Here is an 18,930-nt window from a genome sequence, read left to right as displayed (position 1 = left end):
CCTCCCGCGGCCCGGCGCTCGCTGACCTGCCCTCCCGCGGCTTTCGTCCCGGACGCCGAGCCGCGCGGGAATGAGCAGGAGGAGCGCCGCCCGGAGCTCCGCTCGGCCCCGAGAGCTGGCCGGCCCGAGGGCGGGCTCCGCCCGGGGGAGTGAGGGAGCGCGGGTTGAGCTGCGTCTGGTGCAGACCCCAGGGGCACACACTCTTTCCGTGCTGGAGGCGCGGCCTGGGCACCTCAGCTGGGGGAGCTTCTGGCTTCGAGCGAGCGCGTCTGTCCTACCCGTACCTGGGGCAGCTCCCAGAGTGAGAGCAGCGCTTGGGGACATTGGGTGGGGTCCTGAGCATGGGCGGAGACGGGTTAACCAGACTCGCCGCTTCGCCACTGTGGTGCATTTTCAGAGCGGCCCCTCGGTGGGCTGAGCGGTCAGCGCTCAGCCGAGACTGCGCCCCTCGAGGCGGGCTGGGCGCCTTGGCTACAGAGGGCACCAGCTGCGGCCTCCATCAGGGCGCCGCGGGCAAGGCCCTGCGCGGGCGGCCTGGACAGGGCAGGTTGATGACCAGATGTCCCAGACTAAAGCCGAGACAATTTTCTGGGATAAAAAGAGAGCCAGACCCATTTTTCCTTTCGAAAGCAAACCTCAGCTCTTGGTCAGGAAGCTTCATAAACAAGCAGTCTTAGCTGTTGAGTCGTTGGGGTGCGGGGGAGGGGAGTAGGGGATGCCATTTGACACTTGTTTTTCTGCCCTTGACCTTCTACCGCCATTTGCCTCATGAGAGGCTTTTGACCTCTTGACTACTTTTGGCTACTTTCGTTTCCGTCTTTCTCCCATCTTCAACTTCTCTGTCCCTGAGTGCCTCTCCCTCCGTTGCTTCGGAAAACAGTACTTTCCTCCGTTCTCAGTGGGACAGAGCCTTAAGTGTGTAAAGAGGTGAGACATCACCTGGGCTCTTTTTGAGGCTTTGCCATTCTGGACACCCTAAACTGCTTTTTTCTTTTCTTTTTTTTTTTTTTTTAAAGGAAGAATGCTAAAATGAAATGTTAAGGTGTTAAAGGATAGAAAAGGGAAAGAGTGCACCTTCTTCAGAGTTTTTAAGGAATTGATGTGCTCTCTGACCCACTTTGGATTATCAGTAACAAATTCAGTGACTGCTCAAATATAGGCTATGCCTTGAATTTATATATACTAAGGAAAATTAAGGCTTTCCTCAGAATCACCACACGTGCCTGTGAACCATACTTCTAAAAGAAGGCCAGGGCTTCTCAAACCTTAAAGTCTATATGAACCACACCAGAATTCTTGATTATGATTCAATAGGCCTGGGGTGGGGCTTGCTTTCTGTATATATAACAAATTTCCATAAGACCCAGATGCTATTGGTCCAGGCAGATGACACTTTGAATGGTGAGGCCAGAGCTTTCAGTGCCGCCATACTAGTCTGAGAGAAAAGCAGGGACATTTCTGCACTAGAGACAAACAGTTTTGTTTCCAGAGCTGCTTTACCTCTGCATGGTGGAGGGGTAGATATGCTCACATAAGCATGCTTGAATGCGTGCACGTGTGTGCGCACACATAGTCTTAAACAGCTTCCTGAGTTTGTGATTAAACGCATCTTTTCAATGCCTAACTGGGCCTGGGACATCAGGCTGCTGTGAAAATAGCTGTACATTCCAAGACAAATGTGTTCACTGAGCCTCGCCTCTTAGGGCATCTTGATTTTGATCGACTCCAAATCTACAAAAATATAGGTTTTTGCTAGCAAAGATTTTGACAAGGTTCTGAAATTGGGAATGTCACCAACATGAACCAAGTGACAGTAAGTGGTGTGTGGCTACAGGGAGTCCAGGAAGATGGGGTGATCAAATAAGGGCAAAAACAGGCAAGGTAAGCCTTCCCAGTCACAGGATTCAGGATATTTTCAGAGGACTAAGTGGAAAACAAAAACAAAAAACCCTTTCAACCCACATATTGAGAATAGTTCTTGAAATGTTAAGGCCTTCTTCTGAGGGCACTGTGCCCCCCAGAAATCACTGACTAGCACTCATTAACAACATCTGCGAAATAAGTTAGAGAATCTTATTTGTAAAGGGAAAAATCATATCCAAAAAGCCTGCACACAAGTTGGAATTAGGCAAAATAAAACTTCACTAACTTCCACTTATATTTTAATTTTAAATGGTTAAATGTAATCCCAACAACTTTAATACATTTTACATGTCCTACATAAAATATAGTCACTATATCTGAAACAATAAACCACAGGACAAGCAAGAAATGCTCAGAATACTTCTTATCCACCAAAAAAGATATTGTGAAACATACTGGGAATTTAAGCCATTTCTACTTTCAGTTTCTGGTAACTTCACTAGGCAACCAATAAGAGCCTAGACTTGTTCCAGTAGGACAGTAACTTGATCTATCACAGCACTCATAACAGTTCTAGTAGGTTAAGTTAAATTCCAAGTCCCCATGTAAAACCTTCCTTTAATGAAGCCTTAGTAATACTCTCACCACATTTTCACAAGCAAGGGTGCAGACTAGAATTAGATCTTTGTCTCTCTATCTTTTGCCATACTCCTTGGTATAATCAGTATGGTTCTGAACCGTAAGTAATAACAGGGGCAGTTACTTTTGTACATCACATTAGAAGTTGGTATTAGCCATTTTTTTTCTCTATTAGAAAACTGGGTAGTCCTAATTTAGAAAAGATGAGACCAAACAATGACAAAATTATTGCTTATAAGCTTATATTAACCTCACATTATGACTACTTTTCTCATTTTGCTTTTTAGACATTATATACTTTCTGTGGTTATTTTAGATAAAAGTCCAGTAGAGTCTGCAGTAGCCAGTTCCCAGTTTCAAAACTGTTGGTAGAAATGTACTCTTTTAAAACATGATAAAGTCTAAATTAAAATTGCTCCCTTTTCTTTGTAAATGTACTCCTCCAAAATCCTAAAAGTATAATATGTTTATAAGAGAGTGAGTATACAATATTTAGCTTATGACAAATGCTAATAAAATATCAACATTTTTTCTGAGTTACTAATTAGGTAGCCACTCATTAATGGAAATCATTATACATTTGTGAAAGTTTGTTATCACACTGATGTTTTATGTGTTATAGGATCTTAAAATGCAAAGGGAAACATATCTTTGTGTGAGATTTCTAGACCACTGTCAAACGTTATTCCATCAATCCCACCCATTGCCAAAAAGACCTCAGGAAGCATAGACTGTAAATGTATTTTATTTTGTAAGTAACAATCAAAATATATTTGTGCTACTGATTTTTTCAAATATTAAATGGGATCTTAACAAAATTTGTCCACTTTGATGTACTCATGTATAACTTTAGAATCTGCAAAGACCCTGACTAAAGAAACAGAAGTAATTGCACAACTGAGACTGAAGGTGTTACGGTGCTGCAGATGATGCCAGATGTCTTACATTTAGCCAAGTACACCTTCAGAGGTCCCTTGATTTTGAGCATTAGGAACAACAGAGGAATATACACTGAAAGCATCATCAATAGCGTTTTTCGTTGCTTTATTTAAATACTACAGTATCCAACATAGCTGCTAAACACTGGACAATATTTGAGGTCATAAGTACATCCACATGTTCCTCCAAATGACGTTTGGGGTCCTAAAAGAGCAAAAATAAGGAGAGAGAAAACAGAACCATATTATTGGTAGATAAATTACTTAAATTTTTTTCAGTAGCCGATGAAACTGGTAAAGAAAGCCAGACCTAACTTAAATATTTCACAATTTAACTTTACTAGTATATTGTTACATTCTTAGAATTTCTAAATCAGTAAGTTAAGTAGCTAATAAAATAATAGATTACACAATGAAAGCTTGATTTACACAATGCAATGACTGTGTACCAGAGATTTTTATAAGGAGTAACAAGGAATTCTATACAGCTTACAATCATCTGATTTTTTTAAAAGTTCATTTACATATGTCTACCTGTCTGCATAGATGTGTATATTCTCTACCATTCATATATCTTGAATGTCTGAGGGAATGCTTAATTCAAAGCGGACATACCAATGGGTAAGAGTTCAGTGTGAATTCTCAGCACTTCTTCTATGTTTTATAACAGCAAAAATCAGAATTCTGTACAATCTTAATCTTTTAAGAGTAGTGCTTTAAATGATTCAGAAAATATTCTTGGATCAAAAGTTGCTGTTTGTAGTTGAAGAATTTAAATACAATTTGGATCAATTCTAAAATGTTAAGAATGTTTCATGTAGCTATTCTGAAAAAATGTATCATCGAAAATTATATAGGTACAATCCTTTAACTTAAACCCGATCATATCTATTTTTGAAATAGACTGAGTTAAAAAGGAGGCTTAAAATTGTATTGTAATAAAGGAATTTAAATTAAAATGCTTAGTATGTATTTATGTTTTAGGTGGGATTAAGTATTTGAGCAAAATTTGAAAGTTTTGAAATAAGGAATATACATTATACACAATAGAAAAATTATAATTTAAAGGATTATATTCTTACGGTTATTGTTAAAATACCCAAGACTCCTAACTTTAAACAAATGCTCATTATTGGAATTATTTCTTGGCCGTGCTTTTCTAACCCTTATTTTAATACACTGTTTTTTTAAAACAACCCAGAGATACAATATGTTACAAATAATTTCAAGTGACTAGACTACAATATATTTTTTATTTCAGAAATAAGTCTCAGGGCATTTTAGGTGAAAAAGACTGAGAAACACTGGCAGGAGAAAAAAAGATATTGGTTTAATTCCATTATAGACAGTTTTGCTTTTGCCACGCAGTAGGCCAAACCAGTGAGGTAATAACTATATTTTTAAAAATGACTCTGATGATTATTAAACTTTGCCAATTACATATTTTTCAGTTTCATTTTTTATTTAGACCTTTTATTTGCTGCTTTAAATCTGTATCAAGAAACTATGGCCTCGGAAAGACATTTATTCAAAAAACAGTTACTGAATTCCATAAAGTATAAGGCTCCAAGTTGGTGATCTAGTATTATGATTAAAATAAGTAGTGGAAAGATAACAAGGGTGATATCACATAAGATGAGAAAACAAAATGAACTGTATTTCATTTTGCTTTTTGGGGGTATTTGTTTTTAAATTATAATACTCAGAAGGTAGTGAAATTTGATTTTCTCATTTATGACATATGATAAAGTCAGACCTTTGCCCCTACTGCTCTGTTGGAGTAATTCATTTTATAGTGAATTGGTAACATGCTTCCCTCAGTTATCTACATTACTTCTTGTGGCAGCTGGGTGATTCTTAGAGATTTCCCATCCAAGAATGGTCCTGGCCCAAACCTACATAGCTTGTGAGATGTGATGGGATCAGAGCATATGGTAGGATGGCTGAAAGCAAAGACAGCTTAGTGTCTTGCATCTGAAATATCAAGATTCTGCCAACATCAGCAATATGATAACCATGTTCCATGAAATGGGGAAAAAATGTAATCGACATTCTTTAAAAAACAGTCTAATTAATCTGTAGATTCCTTTAATTGGTTGGTATCTTCCCCCACCCTCAGATAATAGAGACTAAAATATATATTTCATCTTAGAAAAGTGAAAGAGCAAATACTTAAAGCCCTTTCTCTTCACTCAGTGTAACCCAATAAGGCTCTAACCTTTCTCAGGAATATTACCTACATATTGATAAAGTACATAATTAACAAAACTTGTTACATATGAAATAAATCTACCCTTCTATTATCTTTTCTATTATCTTATTTATCTGTAGATTAAAATAATACTTAAAAAATTAATTCAGAACACAAGTGTCCTAATTTGTTCCTGGTTAATTATTTTCACTGAAGATAGTATCTCATAGGTATTTGTGATTTACTTCTCTATAGAGAACCTGACATCAAATAAATTTAGTGACCTTTACAATTAGTATCACATTTACATGACAGAAGAAAAATGTAGAGTGGACAGGAAAAAAATTATATAGGCTGTAAAACAGTTTTAACTCTATAAGAACATGCTATTATGCAACTGCATAACTTATTAACAGTATACCTCACCTGCTTGCCAACATTCTTTATTGCCAGCTGTTCAGGTGTCATCTTATCTTCTTCTTCTACAGCCTGTGAATGAAACACAAAGGACAGAGTTTAAAATTATAAATTCTCTATTCCCACTGCAGGATAATCACCAAAAATAATGATGACCAGAATTTTCATTCATAGAACTTTTATTCAAAGAATCTACTGAATAAAATTATGCTAAACTTCATAATAACCTTCAGGGCAATAAAAACTATCAGCAGCATCATTTTGAAAACAGACAAGAAATACACAGAAAGTACTGAAAATATCTAACAGGATCACTAAATGGTTGTGTTGACCATTTGCAACACAAATTGACCATTACTGAATTCTTCAGGAGATGGGAGATGGAAGTACCTGCAGTGGCACTTATGGCACTGTGGTACTAACTAATTCTGTTCTGTTGCCCTCTCCTTTTCCTATTTGCACAGTTCTTTCCCAGTTTCCCATTTCTCTGTCTCCTTTTTTCTTATCAATCCAGCCTGCCCATAACTTCAGTATCTATTTAACTATCAATAGCACTTAGGATCAAAGGAGCTACTGACTTTTGATCCACTAAACAAATCACATGGGTTTCTCTCTTAGTAATTTCACATCTTTAAATCTCTAAAAGTAATACATGTATTCAGAAAAAAATCTGAAACTACTCCACATGAGTGATCTTTAGTAACCATGAAGAAACTGTCATTTGAAGTTTTCAACAAAAAATTACCTGAACTAAAAACCAAATATAATCAAAATTAAATTAACCCAAACAATACATGAAAACTACTTTCCACTACTTTCAAAGTTAGCTACAAACTCTTCTATGTATGATCATAACTTTCTGGCAGAGTAATTCTGAAATAATTATAACATTTAGATTAGCTACCACTACTGCCCTCCTCTCCCAATAATGGCACCAATATAAAACCTCTTTATTGAGAATTTCACACATAAGAAATCTTAACAGTTTAGGTATGTTATGGCCTGAAGACAAAACTCTGTATCAGGTGAACTTTTAGTCTATGATTTATTCATAGCATCTGATAAATTGAAAAAACAAGAAAATGTAAGGATCACTAACCTTAAGAAATGCCAACACAGCATTTACCACAAAAAAGAGTTACAAAAGGGGGTGAGATGGTGGTGGCAGAAAGCAGGGAACCAAAATCCCAGTGAGGGTTAGATTTGGATACTCTGAACTTTATAGTCTCACAGCTGCCAAATTTCTTCATGTGCGAACAATGAACATGTAGGAAATGTAATCATCAGACATTCCCCATAAACTGGGAAGTTTGGCTGCATTTCACACCTTCTTAATAGTTTTGTAAACAGAGAACTTGAAAATGAGCAAAGATGGCAAGTGTCTAATTTTATAAATGGACAAACTATCTAGAGAATTTTCCCCAGTAGAACCTGCCTAAAGAGAAAAGATAGTGAATAGGTATTGTATCTACTGATTATCAGAAGATACTTATTTACAACACATCATTAGGAAATGCATTTATGACTCATAAGCCCAAAAGAAGAAAAAGTAAAAGTTAATAACATGCCAAATCTAGAAATCCCTAGACAGAGAATATGCTCATTTTCAGAGTCAGATGTCACTCTATTATTTTCAGTTATAAAAGTATTTCCTAACTGGGAAATGGGTTCTCCCACTATTCAATGTTTTACATAAATGGAAACATTGACAAAACATATTAAGAGTATGTTTTTCTGAATTACTTTCACAAATTGTGACACTATACTTTATTGACTTAAAAGCATTTAGATGAATGGAACAATTCACTAAGTTTGTACTACATACCCATTCAGTGTTAGTTGTTCTACGTACATGCCAACAACAGTACTTACTACAGTATTGGAAGGAGGCAAAAATTTTGGAATTTGGCTCAAAATACCAATCCATGTAAAGAACAGTTATTAGGGAATATTGTGGAGTATTGCAAACAACAAAGATGGTAGATAGACAATGAACGATGAAAGTCAAAAAGCACTTGAAGTATTGATCTTATTTGAAAAGTTAAATAGGTATAAAAAGCGCTAATTCAAATTTTAAAAATCTTTTACATCATTTACCCACTTTACCAATTAGTTTTTCCATTCCCAATAATTAAAAGAGAGAGTTCACAAACTCTTTGAGAAGTACAGATGGTAAAAAGTACTCCCAGCCATAGATGCCATCTGGGAAATGAGGAGCAGCTGTAGATTTAGGCATATACTAAGGTTGCAAACCCCCATGACAAAAGAGTAAGCATATCTCTTCGATTCTAAGATATTCCAAATCAAATGCCTAAATATTTTCTCTATCTACCCAAGTTACCTGTATCTCATCTACCATCTGAGCAAGACCAGTTTGTCTTCATTCACAGTTCTAATCTGGCTAGTCACCAGGAAAAATGTAAGAAATGGTTGCAGCAGAAACAAATGAAATTCAGGCACAGGCAGTGTCCTCACTAGGGAACTTCTGTGTTTATGGCAACTTCTGTGATTTGGCGTCAAATTTTGCTTTTGCATTCGTGCTCTTCGGTTTACTCAACCAACAAAAAAGCACTGAAAATGTTTGTGGCTATTCACACTAGAAACGTTTTTAACAGTTTATCAACAAAGACCCCCAGATGGCTATCCCATCATGCACGGTCTGCACAGTTCTAAGAAATCCTTGGAATTTGGTCTGTTATGTGATCATAATCCCCTCCAATGTACCCCCCATCTTACAGAGGCTTTTACTAAACCCATTAACCTCATTCTCTTTTTTCTGCTAATAGTCAAGTTTCTTATATGGACAATCTGTATCTCAAATTCCATCACTTTATTTACCCTTTTACAAACACTGATGGGATCTCTGGCACTTCACTAACACTCTTAAGGATCTCCAGGAGGTCAATTCCAATGGACCTTTTTTTTTTTTTTTAACTTTCTGAACATACTTAGAGCTACCCCAACATCTGTTTTCCCTTCTATTCCCTTAGCTTTTGCTTTTGCCACCCTGTCACTTATTCCACATCATGCTTCTTTCACTATTCCTTTGGTTTCTTTTTCCCACATTAACATGTTAACTTTGTTCACACTATAACATGCCATGATCCCATTTAAATATCTTTTTAATATCACCATTACGGCAATTTTTACATAAGACAGCACAAACTGCTAAAATGGCATATACTAATTTTTCACTATTAAGCAATCAACGCATAACTGCTAGTGGATTTCAAGACAATGTATTTTACTTCTTTCATGATTTTTAAAGTATTGACTATATAAACATCATGTGTTATGGGATTGAGAATAAGTTTAAAGAACTGGCTTTGATAAAACATACTTGGGAAAGCAAAATTAACAAACATTTAGCAATTAGAAAACTGAGAAGGTATAAGAGGCTTACATATGGAGACATTAAAACTAGCTTTTCTACTACCATCACTAATTAAACATCAATATAGGCATGATTTTTACAAATATTAATTTACTGAATCCTTAAAACATCTCAATAAAGAAGTTAATCTACACTTCATATGTTAATTCCAGCAAAATTTCTAACAAAAAAGGAATTTTTCAAACTCTTCTTGATCTCAAGGAGCTCACATTTGGGCTTCACTTGCCCATAAATCTCAAATCATAATGCAGTGTGAAACATACAAAAAAGGAGTGCGCACAAAGCACGATAGGGACATAGGGGTTAAGTAAATGTACCTAACTTTTTCTTGTGCATCACCTGAGCAAAGAGAGGGAAAGTCAGGGTGAGAGCACAAAGAATGCATTAGGGAGTAACACATCATGTGATACTTAGTAGTAATAGGGAAAGGAAAAAACCATGAGAGAATGGCTGGATGTGGAAGAAGAGCAAGAGAGACGAGTCCAAAGTTTCAGACCTACATGATGCCTAGAAAAATAAGTGTCAGTTATAACCTAATTGGTAGAGGGAACTGTCATGAAAAAGTAGAAAGTAAGGTAGACAATACTGCTTACTCTTGAACAGCAGCATCTGAAGTAATGAATATGTAAGTGGAAAGGTCTCAAACAGTGGAGATGATAATACATTTCAAATGAGAGGAAATGAAGAGATTTCAAAGTTGTTGGCATTGCTAAACTATGAAAACAGACTTTTAAAGAAAGGTATAAAAACAGAAGAGCAGAAAGGCAAGGGTTGAATCTTGGAAATGCTCATAGCAAAGGCAGCAAAGCCAGCTAGCAAAGGCAGCAGAGTGTGTAGTTGCCAAAAAGTCAGGAGAACCATGGGACTGTATGGCCATGGAAGTAAAAAGAAGAGACTTCAGAAGTTCAAAGGTATGATGTGAAGGCAAGAGGACAAGGAAAATAACTGAAAGAGATGCAAGACTCAGTGCACTAAGAAAATAAATCACTCATCTCTTTTAACAAGCTGGAAACAGCAAATTGTCATCAGCACTGTACTCTGTCATGAAAAGGTTATGACTCTGAGAACACTGGAGGCAGGCGGAAGGAAATGATCAATGATGTAGGAGGTTATATTTTATCCAGTTAGCCTTAAGGAAGGGAGAGGGGCAAAGGGTGCCATGATAGAGAACAGCTGAAGATTAGAAAGAAAGGTGCCCCTCAGAGGACATTGCATTTCCTTAAATTTTAGTTTATATTATGTTAATATTAGTTAATAACAGTGCTTATGATTGGCCACTTAATAAAGTTACATTTTTGGTAGAAAAATACAAGTATAGCATAATTTCATTCATTTAACAAATACTTATTGAGCATCTACCATTTATCTGGCAGTGTACTAAAGATAAAATGAGACAATATCTGAATTCACAGAGCTTATAGACTAGCTGTAAAAACCAGGAAATTAAAAGTAGTAATTAGGCTGGGCATAGTGGCTCACGACTGTAATAATCTCAGCTACCCAGGAGGCTGAGGGGGGAGCATCACTTAAGGCCAAGAGGTTGAGACCACCTTGGGAAACACATCAGGACTTTGTATCTTTTAAAAAAAAAAAAAAAGCCAGGCATACTGGTGAGTGCTTGGAGTCCTAGCTACTCAGGAGGCTGAGGAAAGAGGACTGCTTGAACTCAGGAGGTCAAGACTACAGTGAGATATGATGGTATCATGCAGCCCGCCTGGGCAACAGAGCAAGACCTGGTCCCTTAAAAAAAAATTAAATTCATTTGATAGAAGAACAAAGTTCTATTGGCAAATAAAGAAGGAGTAAATAGCACTCTTAGTGGTATGGTGAGGTCCTCAAAAGTGAGAAAGGGTTAAGCTGAGAATTGAATGAAAAGAAGGAGTTGGGATGGGGATATATTGGTAAGGAGTGCTTCAGTCCAGGAAGCAAGAAAAAGCATTATAAGTTAGAAGAACTGCAAATTACTCAGTATTTCAACAACATAAGAGTGATAAGAAATAAAGCTACAGAGGCAAGCAGGAGCCAAATGGGGTTTGGACCTCATTCTAAGGCAATGAGAAGTCAGTCATCAAAGGCTTTTTAAAAGCAAGGTAGTGACATGAACGAATCTGCATTTTAAAAAATGAGGTACATTTCACATAACATAAAATTAACCATTTTAAAGTGTATGATTCAGTCACATTTAGTGCCCCAATCACCTGTATTCCATCACCCCAAAGGAAAACCTAGTACCCATTAAGCTGTTACTTCCCCATTCCCGCCTTGCCCACGTCCCTGGCAACCACACATCTGTTTTCTGTCTCTATGGATTTACCTAGTCTGGTTTTTTCATATAAATTGAATCATATAATATGTGGCCTTTTGCATCTGTCTTAACTTACCATGTTTTAGAGATCCATCCATGTAGTAGCATGTATCAGCACTACATTCCTTTTTATGACTGAGTAGTAGTACGTTGTCCGTATAAACCACAATTTGTTTATCCATTCATCTACTGACAGACATTTGGATTGTCTCCAACTTTAGCTAATGTGAATAGTGCTATGAACATTCATATACATGCTTTTTGTTTGAATACTGATTTTCAGTTCTTTTGAGTATATACTTATGAGCAGAATTGCTGGGTCATATGGGAACTGTATGTTTAACCTTTTGAGGAACCTGTTTTCAACAGTGGCTGTACCATTTTATATCTCCACTAGTAATTTCTTCATACCCTTGGCAACACTTGTTATTTTTCATTGTTTTGATTATAGCCATTGTGGTTTTGATTTGCATTTTTCTAATGATTAATAATATTGATTGAACATCTTTTTTATGTGTTTGTAACCATTTTCATATCTTCTCTGGGAAATTTCTATCCAAGTCCTTGCCTAATATTTTGTACTGGATTGTCTTTTTGTTGCTGCATTGCAAGAGTTCTTTATGGTTTCTTTCTTTCTTTTTTTTTTTTCCTATTTTAAATTCTTATATACTTTCTTTTCATTTTTGTTTTGTTTTGTTTTAAAAGACAGAGCCTTTCTCTGTTGCCCAGGCTGAAGTACGGTGGTATGATCATGGCTCACTGCAGCCTTGACCTCTTGGGCCTAGGTGATCCTCCCACCTCAACATCCTGAGTAGCTGGGACCACAGGTACAGGCCACCACACCCAGCTAATTCTGTGTGTTTGTGTAGAGAGAGGGTCTCCCTATGTTGCCCAGGTCTTGAACTCCTGGGCTCAAGTGATGATCCTCTCCTGGTTTGGCCTCCCAAAGTGCTGGGCTTACAGGCATGTGCCACCACACATGCCTTTCTATTTTCTAGATATTAGACCTTTATCAGATATCTGATTTGCAAAAATGTTCTCCCCCTCTGTAGGTTGTCTTTTCTCTTTTTTTCATAGTTTTCTTTGATGCATGACCAATATGCATTTTAGAAAGATCATTCTACAGAATGGAAAATAGATTTGAATGGGAAAGACTGGAGATGCAAGGAAACCAATGAGGAGGCAAGGCAATGGAAGTGGCAATGCAAAGAAGCAGATTAAGTCAAGAATTTAGTCAGAATGGTTTACTGATTAAGTAGATGTGAGAAAAAGAGAGAGGAGTCAAGAATAATATTAATAACATCAGAAGTGGTTGTAGCCATCATTTTATTAAATGCCTATCATGTGCCAGATGCTTCACATATATCACAATCCTTAACCTAATTTTAGAGATAAGGAAACACAGTTCAGAAAGGCTGACTTGCCTCTAGCCAGACACGCAATAAGCAGTGAAACTGTGGCTTAAACACAATCCTATGTATCTCCAAAGACCTCAAAGAAACATTCATGGCAATTGGGGAAATCATTACTTTTCACTGATACAACTTGAATAATAATAATAATAATGTCAAATGCATGATTTATTAAGTGGCCCTAAACAACATAGATGCTTCATAAAAATTTCACAGAGAATTCAATTTCAAAATGTAATTACATGAAATAGAGATGAACAATAAAGATCATACATGTATGTGCACACATGCTTGTGTGTGTGTACGTGTGCATGTAAGAGAAACTGTAGTTAAGGTTGTTGGAAAACATTTCTATGGCAGAATCTGATAGTCACCTTCCTAATGTCCATCTTCCCCTTCTTCTGTAACATAACCCTGATTTTACTACAGGTATCAATGATCCCAGCTAAAATACCACATTGCATAAACTTTCTTGCAGCTAGTTGTGTCCATTTAACTACGTCCTGCCAAATGAGATATACAGTTGACCCTTGAACAAATGGGGATGAGGGTTATGGGGGCTAACCCATCACAGGTGAGAATCTGTGTGTCACTTAACTATTAATAGCCTACTGTTGACTGAAAGCCTTACTGATAATATAAACAGTTAACACATATTTTGTATGTTATATACATTATATACTATATTGTTACAACAATGTAAGCTAGAGAAAAGAATATGTTATTTGGAAAAGTGTAGGGAAAAGAAAATACATTTACAGTACCATACTTATTTATCAATACAATAAGTTTACATTATCTGTTTACAAGGTGAATTACCTGTCTGAAATGGCAGGCAACAGCAGCTGGGGACCTCAATCTATAGTACATATCAAGCAATTCAACCTTCTCAACTGAGCATGGGGCCATGTACAACTGTGTTTGTATGTATACGTTTTGACAATTTTTTATTTTATAATAGATTAGTGTATAGTTTATGGTAGCAAATGATAAAACAGACTAGTGTCTCCTATATTTTATGCATTTGTGACATGCCTTTTTTTTTTTTTTCAGCATTTCTGGGCTGCCAGGTGCTGTGGCTCATGCCTGTAATCCCAGCACTTTGGGAGGCCAAGGCAGGCAGACTGCTGGAGCCCAGGAGTTCAAGACCAGCCTAGGCAAATAGTGAAACCCCATCTCTACAAAAAATTAGCTAGGCATGATGGCACATGCCTGTAGTCCCAGCTACTCGGGGGACTGAGGCAGGAGGATTGCGTGAGCCCAAGTGGTGGAAGCTACAGTGAACCATGATCATGCTATTGCACTCCAGACTGAGTGACAGAGTGAGACCTTGTCTTTAATAATAATAATAATAATTCTGGGCTATGCAGTTTGTCTGAGGTGTTTTTCAAATTGTTGTACATCTCAAAAAAAATTATAGTATATTTATGAGAAAAATCCATGTATATATTTGAATCTATACAGTTCAAATCCATATAGTTCCAGGGTCGGTTGTAATCAGGAGTGCTGTGTGGAACTTATGCAAAGGATCCTGAAAGGAAACTGATTTATCCCCCTTTTGCCCTTTCTTCTCTTCCTGTTGCATGAAACTTAGATGAGATGGCTGAGGCTATCGCAATCACAATGAATCATGAGGTGACCTAAAGGAAGAAGGCCAACACAAGGAAAGTAGAGCAGAAAGACAGAATGAACCTGGGTCTCTAATGTCTTTGAAGTTTTATATTGGCCTTGAAATATGAGACATACCTTTCTACCTTGTTTAAGCCATTGTTATTTTGAGCTAACACAACCTTACATATAAGTATTACTTGCTTAAAGCAAAAACTGAAAATAATTCAGGCATTACATAAAGTATAGAGTCTCCTGCCTCACACATACTGCTACCAACACAATATGTTGACATATATGCAAGATAGAGATACTTTTGAAAAAGGGAGAGAAGATAACGTGATAGGAATTATTTTCACATTGTTAGACAATTTAATTTTGTACATCTAACAGCAGATTGTAGATATTTCTCTAAGTTAGTTTTTGTGAAATTTTATTTTTCATAATAAATCCTCTACAGATAACATGTTGTTTAAAGAGTTATATGCACTTAAAACTGAAAGATGGCCTCCAAAAATGTTCTATCAATTACTTTCCCACTACTGCTATATTTTCCTAAAAAATTCTTTTTTATTTAAAAAGAAAAAAAAATTTTCTACTTATTTTAACTTTTTTTTGACTACTTAAAAAGGCTAGAACTTTTCCATGTTTATATACCATTTGTCTTTTTTTTCAGTGAGTTTTCTCTTTTGCTCAACTTATTTAAAAAAAAAAATATTTTATAGGCCAAGGCTACAAATTGGGTACAGTGTATACTGCTCAAGGGATGGGTGCACCAAAATCTCACAAATCGGCATTAAAGAACTTACTCATGGAACCAAACACCACTTGTTCCTCAGTAACTTACAGAAATAAAAAACAAAAATAAAATAAATATTTTATAGGAATTCTCTGAGTATTATGCATTTTTGGGTACTAGCTCACTCTGTGTTATAGGTAAAAATATTTTCTCCCATTCTGACTCATAACAAACAATAAATGCTAGTTGTTATTTTATGAAGATAAACTTTAACGTCACGTTATCAAATTTTTCAAAGCTCACATTAATATTCTTACTAGAATTATAGTAACTTTTGGGAAGCCTGACAGCAGCTTTACAATACTAAGTCTTTCCATTTGGAAACATGGTATGTCCCAATTTATTTACAAATGTTTTTCGTTTTCTTCACATAAGTCATACACACTTACACATTTACATTTCTTGTGATGGTTAATTCCTGAATATTTTATAATTTTAGATGCTACTGTAACTGATTTGCCTATTTTTCGACTGTTTTCAGTTTATATAACTGTGTTTACCAATTATATAATTCTTGATTAAAACAGTTCTAAGAGTTTTCTAAGTTTATTCTCTTAGATTTTTATGTTTGATTGCAAACACATTCTATCACATCCAAATAATAATAATCTTACCTCTTTTCCCCAATATTTATATCTGTTGTTTTTATCATATTGTACTACCAAATGAGATATCTGCATTTAGTATAGCTACTGTATTAAACCAAATGTAATTGTATATTTACATATTTCATATGTAAGCATATAAAAGAAATATTCAAACTTTCTTTCAGGTTACTAAGTAGGTCAATATTTCCACCTGAACAGTAAAGTGTCAGATCTCAGAATTTATAGCGCTACATGCTTGGGGAAAAAAAAGGTAAATTTTTGTTTCTATGCTATTCTTAAAATGTTCTTCGCAATTCATTTTTTCACCTGCACGTTCATTTACAAGTATGTAATCAAACATTATCAAAATTTAAAAAAAAATAGCAGATGCATCTTGGCATGAATAAATTAGGAGACTTGGAAAAACAGAACTGTGGGTGTTGTGGTTCAGTAATTAGAAAAAATCAAATGACTAATAATAATCAAGCAGAATTTGTGTGGAATTCAGACTTGAAACTGAAAACTTGCGACATAAGAATTTAATTATTTTCTAACCTTCTTTTACTTTAGGACCTAACTGGCATCCAACAGTAATTACCTTAGCTTAAAACACCAACCAATTAAAAAGAATACGATGAAGAATTGGTAGCATGGGCCTTTCTTTTTATATTTTAAGTGTTACTAAAAAAACCCACCGTATTTCTTTCAATCACAGAGGGAATTACATTCCCAAATTTGGACTCTTTCATATCACAGCTTACACATTGTTTTCATTTTATAACCAAACCTTACAAGTTTTTGAGTACTACAGAGATTTTTTAAAACTGTAAAATAGGAAAAACTTCTGTAGATGGGCAGCAGTAACCATAAATAGGTTATTTCCTGGCAGTGGTACCAATACAAATTTACTTAAACGTGTAATGTTACAGAGAAATGAAAACCATTCCTACAGTCTGCTGAATAATTACTTAAGTCATAACTTTTTTACTTATAAAAGGTTAACTATTTAAAATATGGTAAGTGATTTATTTCTCTTTATCTAATCTCCACAGCATGAAAACATACACTAGAAAGATAAGAAATATTTTCCCTACGATCTAGCACTAATGGGGATTTCCAGTTGAAACACTATAATCAGGGCATACTTTTCAAAGCCAACCCTAATTCTGCTGGGATTTCATTTGCATGGGCCCATCAACTTTATTTTAAAGCTTAGTTCTCTCAAAAGTCTTCTTGTTACACTTGGTAAATTTTATACACTGTCTCTTGGATAAAATATATTTTTAAGATGTATTTATTTTTAAAAGGGAAATATTACGTTTTGGTGTAATAACTAACAACAATCTTAACTATGATCCTGAAATCTTGAGCTCTAGCCCTTACCATTAATTCCTAGTCCCACATTTCTAATTGCTTCCTTAAAAATAAACTCTTTACCTCCTTCCTCAATCCTTCTACTTGTACCTAAATTGAAAATGCTAGTGGTACTACCATACTACTGGTCACCCAGGCAGGAAACTTTGAATTCCTCTTTGATTCCTCCTCCTGCTTTTACTTCGTCTATCCAACCAGTACCATGCTTTATTTATTTGCCTATTGATACCTCCATTCCCACTGCTACCATGGTAATAATACAGACTCTTCGTATCTTTTGTTTGGGTAGTAGCAAGCTCCTCTCAAACAGACTCTCCATTTCAAATCTTCTCTTACAGCATTCCTTCTATACTGTTGTGAAATTATGTTTCTAAAGTCAGGTTCTAAGCATATCATGCCTCTGATCAAAAATAACTCTCAGGCCAGGCATGGTGGCTCACTCCTGTAATCCCAGCACTTTGGGAGGCCAAGGCAGGTCGATAACCTGAGGTCAGGAGTTTGAGACCAGCCATGGACAACATGGTGAAACTCCATCTCTACTAAAAGATATAAAAATTAGCCAGGTGTTGCAGCGGGCACCTGTAATCCCAGCTACTTGGGAGGCTGAGGCAGAATAATCTCTTGAACCCAGGAGACAGATGTTGCAGTGAGCCGAGATCGCACCACTATACTCCAGTCTGGGTGACAGAGCAAGATTCCATCTCACAAAACAAACAAAACAAAAAACTCCTCAAAAAAACCTCTTATCCTGACATCCCAAGTGCTGTTATTTGACTTCAAAAACTTTTTAAAACTTAATTCCCCACTGTTCACCCTCAGGTACTATGCATACTAGCCAAGCATATTGTTTCCTAAACATGTCCTGTGTGTTGTTTTCTCCCCAACACCTCCCCACCCACCCTGCTCCACCCAAACCTCACATTCCTGGTAACCACAATTCTACTCTCTACTTCCATGAGTTCAACTTTTTTAGATTTCACATATAAGTGAGATGATGTGGTACTTGGCTTTCAATACCTGGCTTATTTCACTTAAAATAATGCCTTTCAGGTTTATCCATGTTGTCATAAATGACAGGACTTCCTTTTTTTTAATGGCTGAATAGTATTCCATTGTATGTATATCTATATACCACATCTTCTTTATTCCTCTGTTGATTGACACTTAGGTTGACTCCATATCTTGGGTACTATGAATAATGCTCCAATGAACATGGGAGTATATACATCTCTTCAACATACTGATTTCATTTCCTTTGGATGTGCAACCAGTGGTGGGATTGCGGGATCTGTTCTATGCCTTTTCTATCTCCTAGCCCTTGCCTGTGATGTTTATTTTGCCTAGGGTAACATTTCTTTGTATGTTCAAGCCTTATTTATGCTTTAAGGCCTAGTTCGATTGTT

At 36.2% G+C, this 18,930-nt stretch overlaps 1 protein-coding gene across 3 annotated transcripts in view; it reads right to left on the bottom strand.

The window, feature by feature from the left end:
- Positions 1-3,229: 3,229 nt before the first annotated feature.
- Positions 3,230-18,930, bottom strand: part of PSMD14 (proteasome 26S subunit, non-ATPase 14) — a 110,316-nt gene continuing 94,615 nt past the window's right edge. For all 3 annotated transcript variants that reach the window (XM_003907535.3, XM_017946577.2, XM_021923666.1), the window contains 2 exons: positions 6,058-6,120; positions 3,230-3,645 (listed from right to left, as the gene is read on the bottom strand). In XM_003907535.3, the coding sequence (XP_003907584.1) occupies positions 3,547-3,645; positions 6,058-6,120 (162 nt within the window). In that variant the 3' untranslated portion in view covers positions 3,230-3,546. The remainder of the gene's footprint in view (positions 3,646-6,057; positions 6,121-18,930) is intronic.

This window comes from Papio anubis, chromosome 10, assembly GCF_008728515.1.
Source record: "Papio anubis isolate 15944 chromosome 10, Panubis1.0, whole genome shotgun sequence".
NCBI lineage: Eukaryota > Metazoa > Chordata > Mammalia > Primates > Cercopithecidae > Papio > Papio anubis.
This window is presented reverse-complemented; position numbering and strand designations above follow the sequence as displayed.